The 26,271-nt window shown below is 38.0% G+C and overlaps 2 protein-coding genes across 2 annotated transcripts; both read left to right on the plus strand.

Moving 5' to 3' along the window:
* Window positions 1-8,025: 8,025 nt before the first annotated feature.
* On the plus strand, window positions 8,026-10,025 carry LOC136068867 (cell division cycle protein 48 homolog). The gene is made up of 2 exons (XM_065776646.1): window positions 8,026-8,085; window positions 8,187-10,025. The coding sequence occupies exons 1-2, from the start codon at window positions 8,026-8,028 to the stop codon at window positions 9,870-9,872; spliced, it is 1,746 nt and encodes a 581-aa protein (XP_065632718.1). The 3' UTR covers window positions 9,873-10,025.
* A 10,670-nt stretch (window positions 10,026-20,695) lies between these two features.
* LOC111986622 (glycosyl hydrolase 5 family protein) lies at window positions 20,696-25,793 on the plus strand. The gene is made up of 4 exons (XM_024018302.2): window positions 20,696-21,322; window positions 23,050-23,258; window positions 23,411-23,913; window positions 24,225-25,793. Exons 1-4 carry the CDS (start codon window positions 20,906-20,908, stop codon window positions 24,668-24,670), a joined length of 1,575 nt encoding a protein of 524 aa, XP_023874070.2. The 5' UTR covers window positions 20,696-20,905; the 3' UTR covers window positions 24,671-25,793.
* Window positions 25,794-26,271: the final 478 nt, after the last annotated feature.

The raw sequence follows: 26,271 nt of genomic DNA on the forward strand, positions 1-26,271 counted from the left end.
ATATGTGACATGAGTCATTGATTTACAATGGGTTGAGATCAGTTGCAATACCCTACCTAAGGGATCGCACTTAATGCAATAGCAATGAATGGTTGAGATTGGAAATTGAAAAAAGCAACTTTCAATCTCAACCATTGAATAAAAAAAAGTAGAAAAAGTTAAAACGGAAAAATTAAAAAAATGAGAGTAGTAAAAATTGATGTGAGAATGAGTGGGGGTAATTGCACCAAATCCAAATCCGTTTCCATGCTTGGAGGTGACGAAATGGGAAGCCCGTTTGGTACACAAGCAAGACATTGAGGGCATGTTTGGTTAGAGGAAAAAAATGCAGTTTTCTGTATTCTTTTTTAGTTTTTTGTGGGACTCACTACAAAAAATTAGTTTGGTTTGCAAGTTTATACTCAATTTTTCATTTTCAATATCTTAAAAAAGTGAATTTGAGTATAGAAAACGAAAACACCTTTCACTATTTTCATTTTTTGTAAAAATGGATATAATGGCATATTTGTAATAAAAGCTAAAACTTAGAGAAAATCCAATTAGATTTTAATTTGAATCTCAATTTTGCGTCTCTAATTTTTAATTTTTGTACCAAGTGAATTATTAAGTGTAAAAATGAAAGAGTCAAAATTCGATTAGATTATTGATTGGATTTCAATTAAAATCCAATTTTGCGCCAAGTGTGCATCTAATTTTTTTTTTTTTAATATCCAATTAAATTCTAAATTATATATATATATATATATTGAGAAACCATTATATATTTTAGACATGTATGGTTTAAAAAAATATGTAAGCTAATATCATATATAATTTGAACCTCTTCTAAAAAAAACGTATAATTTGAATTATATAATTATGATTATTTTTAATTATACTTATGCATATGTCATGGGGTTACACACTAGTAAGCATTATGTGTGAAATTTTTTAAGCCAAAATGCAAAACTAACTCTCTAAATTTCACATTTTATTATTTCAGTTTTTTAAGTTTCAGTTTTGTCATTCAATCCTCTAAAAGTTTCAAATATAGTCAATTTAGTTCTCCATTAAGCTTCATGTTGAGGCACAAATTATGACAAATTGTGAAAGATACCTTGGGTTACCAATGGTTGGAGGCAAATCAAAGGTGAGCACTTTTAGGGAGATACAAGAGCGGGTAACAAAAAGGGTGATGGGATGGAAAGAGAAGCATATCTCAAAGGCTGGAGGAGAAGTTTTGATCAAGTTACTCCATGAGCATGTTCAAGTTCCCCAAAAAAATTTGTGATGACATCAATTCAGCCCTAGCAAAGTATTGGTGGGGGCAGACTCAAAATGAAAGAAAGATCCATTGGATCAATTGGGGAAAATTATGCAAGCCTAAAGACAAAGGGGGAATGGGCTTTAGGGATATTCATGCCTTTAACCTAACCATGCTAGCTAAGCAAGCATGGAGGTTGATCCAAGGTGGGCCTTCTCTTTTTGTTAGGGTGTACAAGGCTAGATATTTCCCTAATAGCTCTTTTATGGATGCTGATCTAGGGGCCAACCCTTTCGTTTGGTGTAGCTTGTTGGAAGCTAGGGATTTGATTAGAGCAGGCACGACATGGATTATGGGTGATGGGCAGAGCATTAGTGTTAGGGATCATAGGTGGTTAACCCACCCACCTCTGTTCAGACCTGATGCTAATACAAACATGAAAGTGGCTGATCTTATTGACCACAGCATAAGACAATGGAGCAGTCCATTACTCCACACTACATTACTACAATCTACCACGGAGGATATCCAAAGGATTAAGATTGGTGAGGAGGGTGTTCGAGACATGCTTCGTTGGAAAGAGAATAAGAATGGGCGTTTTTCAGTGAGGACAGCTTACAGAGTAGCACTCCGACTCAAACAAATAGAGAATGTTGAACACTCAACTGCTAGAGAAGATAAAAAGTTCTGGAACAAGATGTGGAAGCTCCCTGTACCCCCAAAGGTTCGAAATTTCATGTGGCGAGCATGCTCTGATATACTCCCAACATGTGCAAACCTATGCCGAAGGAGAGTACCGGTGGATCCTACTTGCAATATCTGCAGACAACATGATGAAACAGCGGCTCATGTTTTATGGGAATGTCCATTAGCAAGGAACGTGTGGGCTATGGTAAAGGGAAAGTTGCAAAAATGTAATTCAGAAGCTCAAAACTTCTACACTCTTGCCCAACAGATGGAGGAAAAGCTACCAAAAAAGGAACTGGAGGTTTGGGTGGTAGTGTCGTGGGCCATCTGGAATGCAAGAAACCGTTTCCATTTTGAATTAAAGCAAAGCATGCCCAACGATATCCTGCATGGAGCAATGACACTACTCCAGGAGTACCAGGAGCTCTGCAAGACGTCCACTAGCACCTGAGAGTGCACCAAAGCCTAAAGGGTTATAGTCTTTTTAAGTTTCACTAGATACATTGCATGTTCTTTTACGTGTGGCACTGTACTATGCTCAATACTAGAATGTACTCGGGTGAAAAGAACAGAGATTCTAAATAGAATGGAGAGTATTTCATTGATTGAGTTATGAATTACAATCAAATGAATTGAATGAATAAAATATCTAAACAGTGCTCTGTTTATATACACAAAGAAAATAACTGACTCTACTTCTAGGCGCCAAAACGGTTATTTAAAATCAGTTGGACTCTGTACACGTGGCAAGGATGAATAACAACTTCCTATATTTGCGGAATTGACTTCTTCAATGATCCTGGATGAAGAACTCATGATGTGGCATGGATTCAATCATCTCCAAGACTGTTGAATCAATCATGTTCTTTGATGCAAGCTCAGTGGTCTGATCAGTGTGCACCTTATCAGCAAATGCTGCATTGACTGCTGCTCCTATGGCTGAGTTAGTGCACCCTTCAGCAGCACGTGCTGCACCACTGGCTAGCTGTGTGACTCTAGGCTTGTCACCACATATCTTTGTATTCTTAATACTCCCCCTCAAGAGGACATCTCTTGCCTTTGGATCTTCTACACTGATATGTGGATATTCCACCTTAGAAGCAAAGATATTGATGACACCAATTCTTCTAATCAGTCTGGAAAAACTTTCCACTCCTAAGGCTTTGGTAAACACATCTGCCAACTGATTTTTAGTTGAAACATAGAAAGTTTTGAGTGAACCATCAAGAATCTTATTCCTCACAGTATGGCAGTCAGCTTCAATGTGCTTTGACCTCTCATGAAACACTGGATTTGCTGCTATATGGATTGCTGCCTGGTTGTCACAGTACATCAGCACAGGCCTATCATGCTTGACATGTAAGTCTTGTAGCAGATGCAAAATCCAAGTCAATTCGCAGGTGGTGGTGGCCATAGATCTATACTTAGCTTCTGCACTGGACCGAGACACTATGCTTTGCTTCTTAGACCTCCAAGACACCAAAGCATCACCAAGGAATACACAATACCCTGTTAAAGACTTTCTTGTGTCAGGGCAGCCTGCCCAATCTGCATCACAGTAGGCTTTGAGGTGCAGATCAGATTCAGTTGGGAAGAAAACACCTTGACCAGGTGTGCCTTTTATATATTGAAGAATTCTAGAGGCTGCTTTCATATGTGGTGCTCTAGGTTGTGCCAAGAACTGGCTGAGTCTGTGAACTGCATAAGTGATGTCAGGCCTGCTTAGAGTTAAATACATAAGCTTCCCAACAAGTCGTCTATACTGTCCTGGATTGGTAAGTAAATCTCCACTGCCCTTAGACAACTTCAGTTGCTGTTCCATTGGAGTTTGGACTGGTTTACACCCAATCATTCCAGTTTCTTCAAGGACTTCCAAGGCATACTTCCTCTGGGTTAGGCTGATCCCACTCTTATTTCTGGCAATTTCTAAACCCAAGAAATACTTGAGGGAGCCTAGATCCTTAATGCCAAACCTTTGGTCTAAAACAGACTTGAGAGAGGCAACACAAGCATCATCATTTCCAGTGATTACCATGTCATCAACATAAACAAGGAGTGCAGTGAATAAGGACCCTTTGCTGTGAACAAATAAAGAATGATCAGCCTGAGATTGAACAAAACCAAGCTCCTTTATTGTTGCTGACAGCTTAGTGTACCACTGCCTTGAAGCTTGCCTCAATCCATAGAGGGACTTAACCAATTTACATACCTTAGGAGCAGTGGAAGAGGCTGAAACATTCTCCCCCTTACTGAGAAAACCAGGTGGCAATGTCATGTAGACCTCTTCATCTAAATCTCCATGCAAAAAGGCATTGTTGATGTCTAATTGGTGCAAAGGCCACTGCTTGGCAGCAGCAAGAGCAAGCAGTACCCTCACTGAAACTGTTTTAGCAACAGGAGAAAAAGTTTCAAGGAAATCAAGGCCTTCCCTCTGAGTATACCCCTTAGCAACCAACCTAGCTTTGAACCTTTCAACACTACCATCAGGATTAAGCTTGACTTTATAAACCCATTTGCAGCCAATGGGCAGCTTACCAGGAGGCAAAGAGGTCACATCCCAAGTATGATTCTGCTCAAGTGCTTGGATTTCTTTGTCCATAGCAGCCCTCCAAAGTGGATCTTGAACAGCTTGGGAGAATGAGGTAGGCTCTTTGGGACCAGAACTTACAGCCAACAGATAAGAATGGTAGCATGGTTCCAAATGAGAATAGGTAAGGCATTGACCAAGATCATAAGGAGCACCTGGTGCAGTGGCAGTACAAGCATAGTCTTGTAAATAAGTAGGAGGTCTGACATCTCTAGTGGACTTCCTTAGGAGCACTGGAGGTGCTGAAGCAACTGGTGGTGATGAAGAAGGTTCTGAATCAGAATGAGGCAGCTGTGTAGGACTAGAAAGAAGAGGATCAGAAGGTAAAGGAACTTGAAAATGGTGATGAGAATGGGAAGGTGGATCAGTAATGTCCAAGTGGGATGACTCAGAAATGCTAATAGGAGTAACAAAGTTAGTAGCATCAGCTGAGCAAGAACCCTCAACAGCAGAAGGTAGAAAAGGGTCTGCAGAATGAGGTGAAATAGAAGCAAAAGGGAAGAAATTTTCATGAAAGACCACATCCCTAGAAAGGAACACCTTGTTATTAGACAAATCAAGAACTTTATATCCCTTGACCCCAAACGGATATCCTAAGAAAACACACTTAACAGCTCTAGGTGCAAACTTAGACCTATGATTTGAAAGGGTTGAGGCAAAGCATAAGCAACCAAACACTTTTAAATGTGCATAACTTGGTGGATGACCAAACAAAACTTCATAAGGAATCTGATTTGACAAGGCAGCTGAGGGAATTCTGTTAATTAGGTACACAGCAGCTAGAATAGCATGACCCCACAAGTGCAAAGGCAAGTGGGACTGAAACATGAGAGCTCTTGCTACATTCAAGATGTGTTGATGCTTCCTCTCAACAATGGCATTTTGTTGAGGGGTTTCAACACAACTCAAATGATGCAAGATGCCTCTTTTGGCAAAGAAATCTTTCATGATGAATTCAGTCCCATTGTCAGACCTTAAGGTTTTGATTTTCTTGCAAAATTGGGTTTCCACCATAGTGCAAAATTGCTCTAAAACAGATTGTGTTTGAGACTTATGCTTTAACAGATAAACCCAAGTGCACCGAGAATAATCATCAACAATGGTTAAAAAATATTTGCAATGATCAATGGTAGAAACAGAAAAAGGTCCCCACAAATCACAATGAATCAATTCAAAGGAAGACTTAGACAAATGAGAACTTTTATTAAAGGGTAAACGTTTTTGCTTTGCAATTGGACAAATATCACAAACAAAGTTCTCAACAGGAACAAAACTAGGTACATCACTTTGTTTTATTGAAGCCAATTTGGCATTAGACAAGTGACCCAATCTGGAGTGCCAGATGTGAACTTGAGAGTTATGAATGGAAGCAGCAATGATAGGTGGAGAAATGCAGCTCTTGTCCAGCAAGTAAAGCCCATGAAGTTCTCTACCCAGACCAAGTGTGCTCCAATGAGCAAGGTCCTGGATAAAGCATAGGTTTCCAAAAAAAATAAGGCAACAAGCAGTGGACTTAACAAGCTGACTGACAGAAATAAGATTGAAACTAAAGGAAGGAACACAAAGAACATTTTGAAGGACAAGATGTTCTGATATTTTGACAGTGCCAACATGAGTAACAGAAGCTACCTCCCCATTGGGTAAATTGACAAAAGTGTTTAGGCTAGCAGTAATAGTGGTGAAACATGTGATGGAATGGACCATATGATCCGTAGCCCCTGTGTCTATGACCCAATCAGTGGCATGAAAGGCTTCTCTATCTATTACTTTGGCAGAAAAAATAGAATGTGTCAAGGAAGGAGTAAAGGAAGAATTGGTACCTGACATGATATCAACAAAACCAGAGTGAGCATTGCTTGAAGATGACAAAGATGTGGAAGGCACACCAGTTGCAGCAGTTACACCAGTAGCTCCAGAAATCATACTAGAGGCAGCAGCACTTGTACTAACACTTGCAACATGGTGATTAGAACCTTGATCAGTCCCAGCATTGAAAAGAGCAAGTAGCTGCTCACACTGTGACTTGGAGATAGGACACTGAGCAGGGGCATTGGAAGGAACCTCAACAGCTTGACCTTGAGGATATGAAACCTGATTAGCATTGGAATTAGGCTTCCCTTTGTGTTTGTAACCTGGTGGATACCCGTGAAGCTTGTAACACTTGTCCACAGTGTGTCCAAGCATGTTACAATGGGTACACAAAGGTCTTTCCTTCTTAGGACCACCCTTAGTGCCTGAATATCCCCTGGTGTTGGCATACATTGCCACTGAATCAGGCCTAGAAGTGAAAGTGGAGCCATGACTAATACCTTTGTGTGATTCTTCTTGGAGAACTAGAGCATACACCTTGCTCATTGAAGGAAACGGCTCAAGCATGAGAATATGACTCCTCACTGTCTCAAAATTCTCGTTGAGCCCCATCAAGAACCTCATCACATAAGATTTCTCATGTGCAATGTTCAGAACCTTCATTGCTCCACAAGTACAGGTTGGTAAAGGTTCATAGTGAATCAATTGGTCCCAAAGCTTCTTGAATTTTGAGTAGTATTCAGTCACTGATGATTGCCCCTGAGCTATCTGTGAAATTTCCTGCTGAAGGTTATAAACCTTTGGTCCATTTCCTTGTGAAAACACCCGCTGCAATTCAAGCCACATCTCCCTTGCAGTTTCACAGTACATGATACTACTTGAAACGTCAAAATGCATAGAGTTGATCAACCAAGAAAGCACCATTGTGTTACAACTCTCCCAATCTTCATACAGAGGAGAATCATCTTCAGGTCTTGTAATTTTACCATTCACGAAGCCTATCTTCTTCTTTGCAGTCAGTGCTAACACCATAGCCCTACACCAAGATTGATAGTTCCTCATTCCCAAGAGTGGTTGATTGACCAAGATATTTCCAGGATTCTCACTTGCACTAAGAAAAAATCGATTTGGAGAATTGATATCTGTATTGGATTGAGGGACTTGTTGTGTGGATTGATTATGCGCAGGATCAGAACCACTTCCTTCAACAGAGGCCATTGATGATATTCACGAAGCTTGAATGAAATTGAAAATGAAAGACGAAGTAGAAGAATCCAAAAAAAATCCTACAAGATTCAATATCGTTGGAGATGAATTGAAACCTTGCAAATCAGATCTTAAGGAATTTCTTGAAGTAATCTCTGTTTGGCAAAATAGAATTTTGCGAAGAAAAGAAAAAAAAAAACGAAGCTAGCACATGCTAGTGCTCTGATACCATGAAAAGAACAGAGATTCTAAATAGAATGGAGAGTATTTCATTGATTGAGTTATGAATTACAATCAAATGAATTGAATGAATAAAATATCTAAACAGTGCTCTGTTTATATACACAAAGAAAATAACTAACTCTACTTCTAGGCGCCAAAACGGTTTTAAAATCAGTTGGACTCTGTACACGTGGCAAGGATGAATAACAACTTCCTATATTTGCGGAATTGACTTCTTCAATGATCCTGGATGAAGAACTCATGATGTGGCATGGATTCAATCATCTCCAAGACTGTTGAATCAATCATGTTCTTTGATGCAAGCTCAGTGGTCTGATCAGTGTGCACCTTATCAGCAAATGCTGCATTGACTGCTGCTCCTATGGCTGAGTTAGTGCACCCTTCAGCAGCACGTGCTGCACCACTGGCTAGCTGTGTGACTCTAGGCTTGTCACCACATATCTTTGTATTCTTAATACTATTGCTAATGAAACTGGAGCTTTCTTTTTCTGTATCAATGGCCCGGAGATTATGAGCAAGATGGCTGGTGAGAGTGAGAGCAATCTGAGGAAAGCTTTTGCTGAAGCAGAGAAGAATGCCCCTTCCATTATATTCATCGATGAGATTGACTCTATTGCTCCCAAGCGTGAAAAGACGGGTGGAGAGGTAGAGAGGAGAATTGTTTCACAGCTTTTGACATTGATGGATGGTGTGAATTCCCGAGCACATGTTATTGTTATTGGAGCTACAAACAGGCCTAATAGTATTGACTCTGCTTTGAGAAGGTTTGGGAGGTTTGATAAAGAGATTGATATTGGTGTTCCAGATGAAGTTGGGCGTCTTGAGGTTCTTCAGATCCATACCAAGAAGATGAAGCTCTCTGAAGATGTGAACTTGGAAAGAGTGGCCAAGGAAACTCATGGTCATGTCGGTGCTGATCTTGCGGCTCTTTGCACTGAAGCTGCATTACAATGTATTAGAGAAAAAATGGATGTTATTGACATGGAAGATGAAACCATTGATGCTGAGGTTCTAAACTCCATGGCTGTCACGAACGATCATTTTATTGCTGCCCTCGGAACCAGCACTGCTTCTGCATTGCGTGAAACTGTTGTGGAAGTACCCAATGTTGGCTGGGAAGACATTGGTGGACTTGAGGGCGTGAAGAGGGAGCTTCAAGAAACAGTTCAATATCCGGTAGAGCATCCTGAAAAGTTTGAGAAGTTTGGAATGTCTCCCTCCAGAGGAGTTCTTTTCTATGGTCCTCCTGGTTGTGGAAAAACCCTTCTGGCTAAGGCTATTGCTAATAAATGTCAGGCTAACTTCATTAGCATCAAGGGTCCTGAGCTACTCACAATGTGGTTTGGAGAGAGTGAGGCCAATGTTAGGGATGTTTTCGACAAGGCTCGCCAGTCTGCACCTTGTGTATTGTTTTTTGATGAACTTGACTCAATTGCTATTCAAAGGGGAAGTAGCATTGGAGATGCAGGTGGTGCTGCTGATAGAGTATTGAACCAGCTCTTAACTGAGATGGACGGATTATCTGCCAAAAAAACTATCTTTGTCATTGGAGCTACCAATAGGCCTGATATAATTGACCCAGCTCTTCTAAGACCCGGCCGTCTTGATCAGCTGATCTATATTCCTCTGCCTGATGAGAGTTCAAGACTTCAGATTTTTAAAGCTTGTCTGAGGAAATCACCTGTGTCAAAAGATGTTGATCTTACAGCTCTTGCCAAGCTTACTGCAGGCTTTAGTGGGGCTGATATCACGGAAATATGCCAGAGAGCTTGCAAATATGCTATTAGAGAGGACATTCAGAAGGATATTGAGAGGGAAAAGAGGGAAAAAATTGTTGCTATGGCAGAGGATTCTACAACAGATGAAATTGAAGTGGCTGAGATAAAGGCAGCTCACTTTGAGGAGTCATTGAAGTTTGCAAGGAGGAGTGTGAGTGATGCTGACATCCGCAAGTACCAAGCTTTTGCTCAAACCTTGCAGCAATCCAGGGGCTTTGGGTCTGATTTTAAGTTTGCTGAGGCAGGACACACACCCCATGGTTCAAATCTATTTGCATCTTCAGCTGATGGGATTGAAGATGCTGACCTTTATGATTAGCTTCATAATAATGTTTTATTTTCAATGTATTTAGGATTTTTCCATTAAGGGAATCACAACCGTACAATTTTTGTAGCCATAAAAGGTTTTAATATGATAGGATTTTAGATTTTTAGTTTCTCTAATCTCTAGCATCTTACTCTCTGTAATGGACTGGAGCTATGACAATGTCTGGCAATGTCAAACTTTTTAATTTTTCATAGTATTATTATTATTATTATTATTATTATTATTACAGCACGTGCTGCACCACTGGCTAGCTGTGTGACTCTAGGCTTGTCACCACATATCTTTGTATTCTTAATATCGGGCTAGCTACCATAAGCTGAGGTGGCCTAGCATTTTCTTTGGTTGAGCACACCATGTAATTTACTCATGCAATATATATATATTTCTACCTTTCTCTCAAAAAAAGTTCTCCGTTAAGCTTCTGTTAAGTTTTTTCATCTACTAATCAAAATACGCCGTTTTAGACTTTTGTTTTTTTAGTTTCTTAATTTAAAATAAAAAACTGAAAAAAATTAATTACAAAAATAAATAAATAAATAAAAATAAGGGGAACGACGTCGTTCCCCCTGCCAATTGAAAAGCAAAACAAAAAATCCCCCACCCCACCGATACGATACTCTAGCTCAGATATCGGTTACTTTCATCTGAAATTTGAGCCTTCAAATTCAAGGGCGGTAGTGTTATTATCTCTAGGGTAACAGTGTTCCAAAGAAAGAGGCGGCACCAATCTGGAGCAGTACTGGAATATGAATATACACACACACGCACCAACCGTGACCAGTAGTTGAAGCCAAACAAGTTTTCATATCACCTGTTGAAATCACAATAGAAATCAAGAGAAATTTCATGTCCCAGAACATTATATTTGGCATCACATAGCCATTCATTTCAAATTTCTTTCTGATTGGTTCACTTTCAGTCTTCCAGCAACCCAAAAATGGATCGCCAGTATAAGTGAAAATGAAAATTTTCTTTATCATCTTATCTGCGCTCAGGTTGCATTCAAGAGCCATATTTAGGACTTTTATCCAAAACATCCAAAATCTCAATAAAGAAGTAATCCTGAGATTTCATAATCTTGAGCTTTGATCGAAGATCTTTAATTTCCTTTAATCTTTTTAAAGTCCACATCAAATGATCAGGCATTCTGTACAGCTAGTTTTCCTTTCCGTGGGCTCTCACAGAATTCAGAAGTTAGAAAGCTAACAGCATAGCAAAAGTCCGAGAAGGGATCTTTTGGAACCCTGATACCCTAGAGAAAATAACACTACCACCCTTGAATTTGAACTTTGAAGGCTCAAATTTCAGATGAAAGTAACCGATATCTGAGCTAGGGTATCATATCGGTAGGGTAGTGTTTTTTGTTTTGTTTTTCAGTTGGCATCGTTCCTCTTAGTTTCTTTCTTTCTTTCTTTAATTTTTTTTTTGTTTTTGTAATTAATATTTTTCAGTTTAAAAAAAAAAAATTAAGAAATTGAAAAAAAAAAAGTCCAAAATGGCGTTGTTTTGGTTAATAGCCCATAGCAGTTAACAAAAGCCTAATAGAGAACTGAATTGACTATATTTGAAACTTAGAAGACTGAAATGACAAAACTGAAATTTAGAGCATTGAAATGACAAAATGTGAAACTTAGAGGCTCAATTTTGCATTCTAACCAATTTTTCAAAAACAATAAAATTGAAAATATTAAAAAGAAATAAAATGAAAAATTAAACATGTTTTCAAATAAATGTAAATTTACAATCGGTGGCAGCTTCATGAATTTTTTCTAGGGTGGTCATGAAAAAACTTAAATTAAGCAAAGTCTAATAAAAAGATAAATTCATATATTGACAAAAAAAAAAAAAAAACCCCAAATACATGAAATCTTAAAATTTTTTTCTACGAATAAATTTTTTATTTTTTTATTTTTGAAATGGTTGCATGATAATCTCATTATTAATACTGCAAGTTACATTTTTTTTTTTCAAAATTTTAGTTAAATAGAATTTTTCTTGGATTTCTCTTTTTGTTTGAAAGGGCTCAATATATTGTTTAGAGGAACAAAATTTGAGGAGAAAATTTGACTAAAAACTTAGTTGCAGTTTAAGACCACAACTTTCACTAAACAAATTAACATGACTACATATTTTGAGAATTTAACTATTGAATTGTATGTTTTTTATATTCTTAAAACGTATGTCAAATTTCATGTCAATCGAATGTTATTTATTATTTGATCCATAAGCTTATTTTTTGCGTATAATTTTAGACTACAAAAATTTGAAATTTAAACATTAAATTGATGACATAAGCTATTGATTTTTAATCTTCTTGAAGTTTTCCAAGCATGGAGGATATAAGAAAAAAAAATGTAATCTAATTGTGGATTTGTCAAAATTCTTATTCACTAAAAAAAATATCGGTTGGAGTTGTAACCTTAGTTTACAACAAAGTTAATTTGTTGCTAAATTTTGTCCAAAGTTTAATTATGTTGAGCTTTAAAAAATTTAGGGTGGTCACACATCTTTTTAAGGGTAAAAAAATTTTAAAATTTTAAATTTTATATATAATAATGATTTTTTTTTTTCAGATCATGATGGTCTTGTGACCACCTTGGCTCTAACGTGGAGCCGCCAGTGTTTACAACGACATCATTTTATTAAAATCATGAAATTTATGATTATTGGGATTTTAAATGATAGAAGTTTAAATCTATTCATGCGTCAATTTCTATCTAAATAGTAATCACTCCACTCAAGCACACGATAATAGGGAATTTTAATAACGTAATCCATGTACATACCCAGGAGCTCTGTATGGCTTTGAGCTGTCTTCATGCATGCTCTTCTTCATGGATCTTTAATTGGGTTAATCAGTGAGCTTGAATATGTGTACCTATAGATAGATATCCCCTTCTTGAAAAAAGAAGATAAATATCACCTGGGCATGAGTTGGCGCTAGGTCTCTTTTATTAAAATGTTGATTTAGATCTTAAAAGCTTAAGATTTTACTATCTAAAAAGTTCAAAATGATACTCAAATTAAGTCAAATAATAAATATGTAGGATCTCAATAAGATCCTGATTTAGAGGGTTTGATCTTTTTCAATGATTTTATGGATCTATAAAATTATTATATTTTCTATTGTTTCTATATTTAAACAAAACTTATATACAGTATCTTAGTTGTTGTTCCTTAAGTTCCTCTTTTAAGATTATGCCATGTGATTACTTAATTAAAAAAATACACTTTTATCTCATGAGAAAAAAACCACATGACGGAATCTTAAAAGGGAAACATAAGGAACAACACTTAAGTACTATATTTCAATCTTGTTTTTTATATTTAAACCCACATGTATGTGTGTGTGTGTGTGTGTGTGTGTATATATATATATATATTTTTTTTTTTGTTGAGAAAGTTATAATATATTGCTAACCTCGCAACTAGAATTACTTTTCCCTTAGACCCCCAAGCACTTCTTACATAGAGATGTACAATTTAAGTTACAAGATTCTTGACATGTATAAAAGATTTGAAGGTGTAAAAGCTACTCAAATATTTTGACCTTATTGGAAGGATAAGATGAGGACAACTTTTTTTGGGAAAGAGAATTTATAAGTACATGTGCAATTTTTATATATAGAAATATACATATGCAAATTGATGATGGTATTCGATTTTGCTACGTTTAATTTCCAGTAAAGTGTGACATTATTAATGGTTTGATCTATATTGGCAAAACTTATATCCAACTAAGGCAATATCTTCATCTATTTGCTAACAAATCTTGTATTCCTTGTTTCTTTCTAATTTTAAGATAGATTATTTGAATAGTAGATAACTATTTCAAAATGATATGTCTTAATAGTTATTACTTTTAAGTATTTCTAGAATATTAGCTTATAACTTTTTTTTTGATAAAGTTTTAACTTATGACATCTACTTCGACTTTATTAGTTCAGCTAATTAGAACCCACATATTAACTTGTAATTGAATTGCCATCTTGGGGGTCTAGGGAGAAAATGATTTGAGCTGCAGGATTAGTAGCATATTATAATTATCTCTTAAAAAAAACTTTATAACAAATTAACAATCAAATAATCAGATTACTACATAATATTAGTTATTTTAATGGTTTGTAAAATCATATAATATTGGATATGATTTTTTTGTTTTTGTTTTTGTTTTTGTTTTGGTAATATTCTTCTATACGAATTACGAAAGACCCTTCCACCAATCTTAGGAAGGATCCGATTTTCACAGCTGACGCTTTTATTGTAGCTCATTTGCAATTTTTTTAGTTTAGCACACTTGATGTTCGTTAGGGACAACTCGTATTAAAAGTAGCAAACAACGTCAAGTGAGGCATGGTAGGACCATCTAAGTTTGCACCAAAATGGGAAGGACCCTTTGTGATAAGGAAGGCGCATCCAAGTGGGTATTACCACTTGACCCAGATGGATGGCAGAGACCTAATCTATCTCATCAATTGGAAGTGGTTGAAACGTTATTACGCTTGAAGAGAAGAAGTTATGTAGTTATCCCTTTTACTTAAAGAATTTTATGTTTCCCTTTCTTTTATTTCCTTCAAGTGACTGTGTCACAGGACATGATTGTAACATGCTTTTATGTAATGAAAAAGAAGTATGAAGCATTACAAAAGTATACCATGTCATAGCAATAGCCGAAAGTAGTAACAGAATGTAGCATCATAGTTACAAAGCCAAATTGTGTCAAACTTGCCAAATAAGTGCTATAGGAAATATAAAGTGTACTAGATAGGGTAATAAGAGAAGGAAAACAACAAGAAAAATAGGGAACTACATTATCATCAACGAAGTTTGAAAATGAGAGGCTGATCTCCAAAACGGCTGGGCCAACTAATGCTAGAAAGAAAGCGTTCGCGATGACTCTCCAAGTCTGCCACCTCCTTCCTCAAAACCTCAATTTGTGTATCAATGGCGTCAATAGTAGGCTGAACTCTCCTCATAAAAAAGGCTCGGGGAATCTCATGGAGGTGGTCCAAAACGAAGTCCACAGCAAAAATCACACTAATAAGCTCCTGAATCGCGGCTCTTCAGTGCAGGATCCTCTCGGCGAAGACAGTGTCAACGAACTTATGCTCAATATTGTTCATCACACTCCCCGGCATCTTTAAGAAGTGATCTCTGGCAGAATGACCAAGATGGAATCCCTGCATAAAGTCACCAAGGCTATTGTAGACCACCACTAATGAGGAGCACAATCGTCGGGAACCCTGAAACTGTGGAAGTCTACATAGGGAGGCCCAGAACCCTAGAAATCTGCAGGATCGAGGTCATTAACCTCAGGCTGATCAAAGCGCATAAAGAAGGTTGCAGCCTCGCTCACAGGATCTGGAACTGTGACAGAACTGCTGCCCACCTTAAACTGAGAAGTGACAGTAGGGAGCGGACCTAACATGAAGCATAAAGCGCGATGTGAGAAGCCCTAATCTAAGAAGGAAAAACTCACAAGGAAGAAATGAAGAAGGAGATAAGGGAAAAGAAACTCACTAGGACCAGTAAGAATGAGGGCTGTAAGAAGGGTAGAAACAGGTACAAAAGGTACGACAGAAATTGGCGCTGTGGGTACAGTAGAAATGGGTGCTATGGGTGTGGCAAAAGGAGCAGCTGTGGGCATCCCTACGTCTACTGCAACTCCTAGCCCTTCAAAGGTCTCTGCAAACAGGGAAATAGACATACAAATAAAGGGAGACCACAGCAAAGGAGTGACACAAATACATATGTATAAGGAAAAGATAACAAAAGAGAAGGAAGAGTGAACTTAGCAAAAGAAAAAGGGGAAAGAGGCATATACCCATGAATTCGGTCTCGAGGGCAACACTCTCCTCTTCATCAGAATACGAAATCCTCTTCTTTAGGATAGGCTCATCGTTAGGATCCTTAAGAATGTCCTCAGACCCCTCAGAGGACAAGTCTACATCAGGCCTAGGTGTAGCAAAGTTAGGAATGGAAGAAGGGGTAACCACCAGAGAAGAACCATCCTTCACAGCCTGAGATAGAGCTGGGAAGGGGTCACTGGTGGAGATAACAAGGGGCGTCCTCCTTATGCTTAGACTGCGAAAGAAAAGAGAACAGAAGACAAGGTTGAAGAGAAAAGTCAACAAGCATGTTAGGTTAACCGTAGGAAAGCCAATATATATATATATATAAGACAAAGTAGAAGTGGAGATAACATACCCTCCCCTCAGTGATGGACGCAAGATGAGGGGATGTCTTTCTCTTACTGCCTTGTGCCCTGCTGGAAAGGGAATTATTTGTGGATGACCGTGGAGCAACAAACTTGGACTTGTTAGCAGTGGGGCGTGCACTAGAACGGGTATGGGTAGAAGGAGGCGGAGAGCTTTCTAAAGCTATTTTGCCTATAGGAGGAAGACCAATGTTCGTCACCTTCACTTTCTTCTCCTAACTTGGAGGATAATTATCGGCATGCCAATACCACCCTCCATTCCTCTCATCCCACTAAAAGATGGCAAACCGATTATGCTTCCTGGCATATGCTAGCATAGACTTAGAGGACAGGAGCAACTGAGGACTAGCCGAAATAATCGCGCTAAGCCCATCAGGAGGAATAAGGGAGAAACCATGACTACCTATCAGCTCCTGCTTAAACGAAGTCATCACAGCCTGCTAGTATTCGTGCATGGCAGGAGTACAAATGCCCTCCCTCAGTGTGCTTGGAATGGTAACTGCAGTAAAACGTTGGTGCTAGAATTCAAAAGCAGTATGCTGCAGGAATGGTCGAACGGAAGTAAGAGACTCTATAAGAAAAGAAAGATCATTGGAAATGTCCTGATCTAGCCCAAACTGCCTCCTCACCCGGTTAGCAGGATAATGCACAAACCTAATGCCTTCATTAGCCAGATAAGGAAACCATCCAACATTCATGGCTGCTAAGTAAGTAATTCATGTCTCCTCAAAATCGGTTAAAGGGGTGGTCTCGGCATTGTCAACAAATAGACCCATAACAAAGTCTACACATGTGTAACCTGTACCTAAATTTCTATAAGCTCTCCAAGAAAACCCAACTCCTTTGTCAAAGGACTCAATAGCAAAATGATCGATTGGCTTTAAACTGACCCAATGAAAAGCCAATGGGAAGTTAGACTCAAATATGCCATAGAAATCGATAATAGCTTGTGGACACGAATGATATTTCTCCTTAGCAAAACGGATAGGCATGCACTTCGCCAAATGCTTGGCACAACGCTTATATAACAAATGCTTCAAAATAGTACTATAAACTGAAGAGGTGACAATGTGACAAGAGCCTGCCTGACTTTCATCGCTTCCCAGGATGTCTAATTGAACATACAAATGCCCCAAAAACATAGGAGCCAATGGTAAACTCACCCCAGCGGATATCTTGATAGATAAACGAAAATATAAAGGCTACACAGCATAATGGGGATGAGAGTCGAAGATAAACTTACAAAGCCAGAATGAAATGAAGGCCGCATGGCGAACAGCAATGGAGAATTTAGAAGAGAAACTAACCCAATATGACAACTTGGCATTCCCACTCATCCTTTTCTTTAACTCAGCCTCCACAGCCTTTTCCTCTGAAGAAAGCTCTAAAGTAGCAGGATCAGCATCACCAAGGATGGGCAAAAGCAACTGATTAGCTACATCTTCTAGGGTTATGGTGATCTTACTGCAGGAGAAGAAAAAAGTGTGAGTGGTGGTACACCGTCGGTGGACTAAATTACGGAGGTTGAAGAGGTCCCTGAAGTTGGATAAGTAGTGAGATGAAACAATGGCCTTCAATACACCAGCCTACTGTAGCAACCCCATGAAACCTGTGTCCGATAACTCATTATCCACCCATTCCCTCCAACCCAAAGCAGTACTCGACCTAAATTCAACGTGAATGGGCACGAGGAGTGAAGTGCCTTGGCGAATGATGAGATCAGGGATTGAGGAAGCCAACGGAGCCCAAGAGACATTTGTGTTTCATCGACAAAGAGCAAGCCACACACGGCCCGGCGGCAGCGGTGTATAATCACTAGGAACCTTTGGGAAATAGGGGTGGATATTGTACCAAGGATCAATAAGAGGAGCGCATTTACTATCCGGGGCACGTTGCACTTCTTCCTCGTTGGAATGCTTCGATTCGGAATACACAACCTCCTCGCCTACATCACGCGTGGTGGGAGGATCGAAGACAGCCTCCTTTCCCTTACGGCGGGAAGAGCTTTGGCCTTTCGTCGACATTGTGGCATAGGGGTTTGATCAGAGTAAATGGATAAGAGTGTTTGAGAAGGAGGAAACAGTGAAGAAAGGGAAACGAAGAGAGTGTTTTGGAAAGGGAGAAGAAGTTTGTATTTGGATTACGAAGGAATTCTCTCTTAAATACCTAGGTCATTAATGTTGGCACGAAAGGAGGCGATAGGTCAGCCATCAGAAAGGGGATGAAATTAATGAAATGGCAGCTGTGTTTCAAAATAACTGCTAAAACTGGGAAATTCAAAGAAACAACACTGTTCATGGCTAAAATATATATATATATATACATACACATACACATACATATGAATAAGGTGGGGTCTACCGTTCAAAAAACGCCCACGAAGGAAAAGAAGATGGAAAGATAGAAAGGGCAGCGAAGTCTTTATTCACATACGAACTGCAGGAACACTTCATATATTCAAGGGGCTAAATGTTGATGATCATTTTGGGAATCCAAATAGAATGGAGAAGCCCAGCAACGCGGATAGAAAAGAGTTGGTAAATGGATAGAAAAACCATTAAACCCAAGCGGCAGGAATAATGGATCACAGGTCTATGAAATAAACAAATGGGCCTTGAGGAAGCAAACGGGCTTAAAGGAGTCTAGAAAGAGAGAAATAGCAAACCCATGGGCAGTATATGATGTAGAAAAGTGAGAATGGGTCACAGTAGACCCAAAGTAATGCAAGCAAAGAAAGTAAGGGGTTGATGGCAAGCCTATGAGCCCCAAGGATGAGGAATAAGGTAATTGAGTTGGGGAAGCCCAAAGAAGTTAGTAAAAGCCCATGAGAATGCAGAGTTAGGAAAAGGGCCAAGGAAGCCTGAGGAAAGCAAAAGGGCTAAGGAAGCCCGAGGAAAGCAAATGGGCCAAGGATGCCCAAGAGAAAACAAATGGGACATAAGAGCCCGCAAGTAATAAAAGAACCAATGGTTGTACTGAGTCATTGGGAGAAGAATAAACGGCAAGCCCAAAAAGGCCCAGTCGGATTGGGTCAAACAACGTTGCAGCAGGAATGTCAGAGTGGTATGACAAGAAATGATAGCAGAAAAAGAGTAGGCTGAAGAAGGCAGAGCCCACCATCAAGTAAAGCCCATCCCCTAAGTGGAGCGAGCCATAAGAGAAAGGGAAATCAGAAAACAACTCACATAAGAAGTCAAAGACGGGCGGTAGACTGTGCAGACAAACCACGACGAACGCATAAGTAGCAGGCAGATTTTGGACATACATAGAAGAGAGGCACGCGGAAGGCCCAGACATCACCAGCCTGCATCCAGCTAATACAAGACATGGTGAGGTCATGGGTCAGAGGTAAGAGGGCATGGTTTGACGGTGGGGAGAAGGGAAAACCTATTCTGAAGTTCCTGCTCAGGCTTTTTTGGAGAATATGTCCTACTGAGATGACATACCATCTAAAAGAAGTAAGGCTGAGTTGGAACCACTAGGTGCATGCCATGAGGGATAAGGAGAGAGAGCACCCATATCACAGCAGGTAAAGGTGCCACGGCAGACAAACAAACAAAATAGTCTTCTTTGTCTGGTGATAGGGAGTGGCACAGCCAACATAGACGGACTAGTGGTGGTCAAAAAGTACACCCAGACCAAATAAAGGTGGTTAAAGGCTAAAATAGTAAAACCCGATCATGGCAGGAATTATAAAAAGAAGCCCTTGCCATGCATAGAAAAGGGGGGAAAGAGGAATCACGGTAATAGAAACCTCTAAGAAAAACCATGGAATAGAAAACAAGTATTGAGAAAAAGAGAAGAAAGGGAAAGATAAAAAGGAATAATAGAAGATAAGGAAAGTAAAAAAAACAGAGAGTTAGAACGGCAGGTATGCATCAATAGGTTGATTCTCTTTCTCCCTCTTAATATCCTGCTCTCAGCCAAATGCAAAAAGGTTCTTTTGGGTACGAACCATTCAGGTCTGTTTTCCTCAAAGTGATTAATTTCCACGGAATGATTTTCCCGAGAGATTATTCGAGTTGAGAAGAAACGTTCTTCCCTCTCTGGTATTGGTCCCGTGGATCAGATTGATATGGTTTCTTTCTTTTTGATTAACTTGTGTACTACCCAGTTATTCCCCTTGCTTTCTTTACAAAAGTGATTATTGTTATTGTGATTATCTTTCATAATTAGGGATTAATTATTCACTTTGATTAAGAAGCCGAAGTACTTTCTTTTGTTATTATTATTATATCTACTTGCCATAACTCATCTAAAGTAGCTCTGCCTGCCATAAGCATGCTCGTGGCAAACGAGGCATAATTTGTGCACAAGTCAGACCAAATTGAGTTGTAATTGGACCGGTCTCAACTCCCTTACTCAGAATATTTGGGCCCAGTACCGTAGGATGCAGCCCAGTCCAATATTATAAAAAGGCCCACAACACTACCAAGCCTCATTCAAATTCAATCTTTATTTTCAAATCAAATTTTAATAGAATACTACTAGAAAATTCTACAGAGATATAATGAAAATGCTAATAAAATAATGAGATTTGACATTTCAATCATGACTTAATTTTGAGACGTCTCTAAATAAAATACAAGTTAAACAATTTGGAACAAAAGAAATAACAAAACTTTCCTTAAATAGTTTGTGATGAGAGCCTAATACTATAGGGAGAAAAAATGGACAGGATTCAGAAATCCTTTTACTATTCAATTGTTTCCTTTTCCTTTTGTTAGATTTGCGGCCATCATGGCACCATATAAGGCCTTTCAGCTCTCTTTCATCCCCCAAACAGCTCCACAGTCAAAACAAAAATATGGGGATGTTCTTTTTCTTCTCCCTTCTATCTCTTCTGGCAATCTTTCCCACTGCCATACCTCAAACTCAAAGCAAGCCAGTCATGGCTCTACCTCTATACACCAATTCTAGGTGGATTGTGGACGAAGGAGGGCAACGAGTGAAGCTAGCATGCGTGAATTGGGTGTCACGTCTGGAACCCATGGTGACTGAGGGCCTTAGCAAGCAGCCCATGGATGCCATCTCCAAGAAGATTGCTTCCATGGGATTCAACTGTGTTAGACTCACTTGGCCACTTTTCTTGGTCACCAATGACTCACTGGCTTCTCTCACTGTGAGACAGTCCTGTCAGAGTCTTGGCCTGTCTGAATCCATTGCCGGAATCCAAGCCAACAACCCTTCCATCATAGATCTTCCCCCCATAAAAGCTTACCAGGTAAAATACCTATTCCTTTTTTTTCTAGATTTTTTAAACTGGGCAGGCATTCTTATGTTTTGGGTTGTGTCGTTTTTAATATAAATAGATCCTAAGCAGAACATGGGAATTAATTACGTTAGGCTTCTTCATGGTCATGGGTTTGGTTTGATCTACAATAGACACAGCGTGGTAGGTGTGGACTTTGTGGTCAACATGACCTGCAGGTCCTGCACAATAAAACTTTTGCTTCTGCTATTATTATAAGACCTTTGGTTATTTCTATTATTGTAAGAATAATTATTATTGTTATTGTTATCCTACCTGAATTTGCTTCACGATTCCAAACACAATCACTTATAGAAGATCAAACGTAATTTAGGATATGTTTAGTGTTTTAGGCTGCTTTATTCATAAAACTGTATTTAAATTAATATAATTTGGTGTTTTTTTAAGTTGTAACTCCAAAAATCAAAATTAATATATATATATATATATATATTAGAATGATGACTTAAAAAAAAATAGTCTTTCTAAATTTTATGTGACAATCTTAGAGGGAGTTTATAAGAGTCAAAGGATGTCATATTATATATATATATATATATATATTAGACTGGCCATTTTAAATCCCCTCCCCATTAGGCATTAGCTACTTGTTGAAGGGGAATTTTTTTTTCTCACTCTTCTCCAATGGCTTAATAGAAACGAGACTTTTCAATTTGCTCCATGATAACTTTTCAATGGCTACCATTGCATACATTTGTCTTTTTCCACTTCCATAAGAGATTTATAAATTGACATGCTAACTTATGTGATTGGTCCCACAAAAATATTATAATAAATAAATTTATTGATTGCTTTTTTTTTTTTTTTTTTTTTTAATTTAAAATTTATTAAGTCGATATATATAAATAATGATGGCATGGAAAAAAAGGGAGTTTTTAAAAGTTTATATGACAATGTTAAAATAACAACAACAAAAACTAACAATTTTCAAAGAGAGAGAAAGTTAGTTTGAAATTACACCTAACTTTTCAACGCTAGAGTATTAAATAAATTTTACTGGATGTACTTATCAAAAAAAAAAAAAATATTGGATGTAATTTTTTGACATGATTGAATTATTTCTTTATGTGCGCAATGCCTTGTAAAACATTAAAAAAAAAGAAAAAGAAAAAAAAAAGATCAAAATATAATTAACTTATCTATACAATGCTTAAGTCGTTCCAAGTTTATTTATTTATTAATTTATTTACTTTAAAATGATAACACAAAACATACATATATGAATTGAAAACATCCTATTGATATGAACTTAAGCATGGCTTTTTTTTTTTTTAATAAGAATTTTAGCATGCATGTCAAGAACATGAAGAACATAGTTTTTAAAATATAGTTTAACAATAGGTTAGATCAAATCGATGTATAAATTGATAAAAGTCTTATATATATATATATATATATATCCGGTCAATTGGTTGCCCTTAAGACATTTATTAATGGACAATTTTAGAAAAATTTTGATACCACTTTTATGAAAAATATAAAATGCTATAAAAATAATTAGTTACTTTTTTCTTTTGTCATAAAAAGTTTCTAAAAATATTTTTTAAATCAATGTCCTTAACTTTTGTCTATATCTATGTGTGTGTCTATATATTTATATATATATATATATATTTTCACATGATTAGTTACAAATACAAGTTTACCCACTTCAATGTTTGACACAATTTATATCTCAGGCTGTTGTGTCTAGCCTAGGGGCTAACAATGTGAAGGTCATATTGGAAAATAACATCAGCAAGCCCGGTGATCAGTATTTCAGTGCAGATATCTGGATTAAGGGACTAAGTCGGATGGCCACCATCTTTAATGGTGTCTCCAATGTGGTTGGCACGAGCTTGAGGAATGAGCTCCAAGGCCCCAGACAAAACGTAAATGATTGGTACAGGTACAAATAAGATTTGGCTTTGCAGGATGGTCTTTAAAAACTGAACTTCATTGAACGTAGCCTACACAATAACCACACATCTAGATTCACATGAAAGATACATTACATGGCTACATGATTCTAATTTCAGTTTTGTAAATGAAATGAACCAGGTACATGCAAAAAGGAGCTGAAGCAGTGCATTTAGCAAATCCAGACATTCTTGTCATTATCTCTGGCTTGAGTTATGACAAAGACTTGTCATATTTCCGTAATCAACAAGTAAACCTCACATTCACTAGAAAGCTAGTATATGAGGTGAACTGGAATGGGTTCTCAGATGGAAAGGCATGGAAATCTGGCAACCCAAATCAAGTATGTGGGAGAGAGGTGGATAATTTTATGAGAATCTCAGGATTTTTGTTGGACCAAGGTTGGCCATTGTTAGTGAGCGAGTTTGAAATGGACCAAAGAGGAACCAATAATGTGAATGACATCAGTTATATGAATTGCTTCTTGGCTATTGCAGCTGAACTTGACCTGGATTGGAGTTATTATTTGAGAGATGGGGTAATTGGGTTAAATGAGTACCATGGACCGCTAAACATGAATTGGACTGATACCCGAAATTTAACCTTCTTGCAAAGGATCTCTTCTCTCCAATCTCTTTTTCGAGGTATAACTTTATTCCAATTTTCTTGCTCTTTTAAGTTTGACTCCAAATCAGTTTATAATCATCTTGCTTCGACTCATGATGTGACGATTGAAGAGACCATTCATATGTTGTTTTAGTCAGATGACTTTTTTAATGAGTCACTTAACTTGTTTAATAATACACATTAATAGTCATATAAATCATTACATTATGAGTTACAAAAGGTAGGTTCAAATCAGTTTAGAACCAAACTTTGTCCTTATTTTTTTCTTGTTTATTTACTAGTTAGAGATTCAATAGTAACAGAGTAATAATGCTTATGAGACTTGCAGGGCCAGGACTATCAGAAGCCAATCTACACAAGGTGATTTTCCATCCATCAACTGGTCTCTGTGTCCTAAGAAAATCATTAACTGAACCATTGAGGTTGGGTGCTTGCACTGAGTCTGAGGCCTGGAGCTACACACCCCAGAAAACTTTAACATTAAAGGGAACATATTTCTGCTTACAAGCAATTGAATTGGGAAAGCCAGCAAAGCTTGGTATAATTTGCACAGGCTCTAATTCAAAATGGCAAACCATCTCAGATTCTAAAATGTATATCTCATCAAAGGTTAACGATGGTTCTACTGCTTGCCTTGATGTAGACTCCGACAATAGCATTGTCACAAATACATGCAAATGCTTGAGCAGAGATGACACGTGTGACCCAGGGAGCCAATGGTTCAAGCTTGTTGACAGCACAAGAAGTTCAAGTTCCGCAAAAACATTCAATTAGACTTGATCTCGGCTTTGACTATTAAGGATTTCGTATGAAAGTTTTTGAGATCAACATTAGAGCAACAAGCAAGGGAAGGGATTCGGTATTGAAAAAAAAAAAAAAAAAAAACATAGGATTGAAATTGTGGAGTTTCTCAATTCTGAGCATGCTCACAAATATTAGTCCACAGGAAATTGCAAATAAATATATTTTAACGGTTGTTATTTGATTAAAGAAGCTCAGATTAGTACACTGGAGCTGATTGCCTGTGTAAATTCTTCAAATTAATTATTGGGAATTATATGCTGCGCAATTATCAACTAAAGCATGTGAACCCTATGGCTTAGATTATCTCTTTTGGGCAGAGAATTGGTTGCTATCCTTCAATCCTTCATAGAAGGGTCTCGATCCTTTTGGAAGCTTTGATTTTCCACAACACTTTGGATTGAGTGTCATTGATGCTGCTTATCTGGTATGCTGATTTCACTGAGAAAATACTTCTTGAGTTTGGTACCCAAATGAGTTTATCTTTCTTAGGCTTGATTGGGATTGGGACTGAGAGGATGGCTTAGGCAGAATGTGGCTCAAAGAACTCATGTATTAAGCTTTCCTTTCAAGGGTCAGTGCAAATGAGCTTATCTGTATCTGCTTGCAAGCTGGGGATTGGGGTGAAGTTCTATAGCCATGGCACCCAAGGGTTAGTCCATATGTTGATTGATGCTCCATCCCCAATAAGATAGCATGCACTCTTCGCTATAAATTTCTTTGCGCTTTCAAGAGCTTTCTAAACAGGAGAAGCGGCCTTGGGTGGGGGTTTACAGAGCCAGTCTTGTCTTACCTTGTACTTAGCTTTCAAGATCGACATACAAAAACCATCTCTTTTAGAGGCAATCATTCAAGTGAGCTTGGCAAGAAACGCATTGTTGATGTCCTTGGTTTTTTTTAAACCTAGTCCACCTTTGCACTTTGGTTTACAAAGGTTTTCCCATGCTAAAAGAGTGAGGAATCTACCTTCGAAGCCATTTGGTTTCCACCAAAATTTGTGAGCAAGAGCATCCATTTTGTTTCAGGTTTTGGCAAAGTATGCTACAAAAAGACATGACATAATTTGGGATGGCTTGAATAACTGAGTTGATAAGTCTACCTCTCCCAACCCAGCATAGTGTCTTACTCCTCCAATCCATTAGCTTAGCTTCAAGATTTTCTAGAATGTACTTGAAGTCCGTGCATCTTTTTTGAGGAGAAATCTTTAGGGGTAGCCCCAAGGTGCTGACCAGTAGCTTTGAACCCAAAACCTCATGGATCTTTAGGAATTCTATGGTGGAAATACCCTAAAAGCTCTAGAAGAACTTAATCCTTAAGCCATCCATTATATTTAAGTTTTAACCCACCTAATTTAATAGGCGTTAAATGGTTAACGCATTGACTACTCACAGGAAACCAATCAATTTTTTTTCCTAATTCTACCCTACCCCAATATCCATTGAAATGACATATATAACTCTAAACCTCTTAGATAACTAAAATTACTCCTAGAGGAAGAGTTTTGTGTTACACTCAAAAGCACCCCAGGGTTAAGTGTAACATAATCAATAGTTTACACCTAACACAATACCAAA

This window comes from Quercus suber, unplaced genomic scaffold, assembly GCF_002906115.3.
Source record: "Quercus suber isolate HL8 unplaced genomic scaffold, Cork oak 2.0 scaffold_138, whole genome shotgun sequence".
NCBI classification, from domain to species: domain Eukaryota; kingdom Viridiplantae; phylum Streptophyta; class Magnoliopsida; order Fagales; family Fagaceae; genus Quercus; species Quercus suber.

Excerpts from the sequence above, each read along its gene's own strand:
- LOC136068867 (XM_065776646.1), top strand. The coding sequence starts at position 8,026 with ATGGATTCAATCATCTCCAAGACTGTTGAATCAATCATGTTCTTTGAT. Across the intron at positions 8,086-8,186 it reads TCTTTGATGCAAGCTCAGTG|CTGTGTGACTCTAGGCTTGT; the intron begins GTCTGATCAGTG and ends ACCACTGGCTAG.
- LOC111986622 (XM_024018302.2), top strand. The coding sequence starts at position 20,906 with ATGGGGATGTTCTTTTTCTTCTCCCTTCTATCTCTTCTGGCAATCTTT. Across the intron at positions 21,323-23,049 it reads CCCCCATAAAAGCTTACCAG|GCTGTTGTGTCTAGCCTAGG; the intron begins GTAAAATACCTA and ends TTTATATCTCAG. Across the intron at positions 23,914-24,224 it reads TCTCCAATCTCTTTTTCGAG|GGCCAGGACTATCAGAAGCC; the intron begins GTATAACTTTAT and ends TGAGACTTGCAG.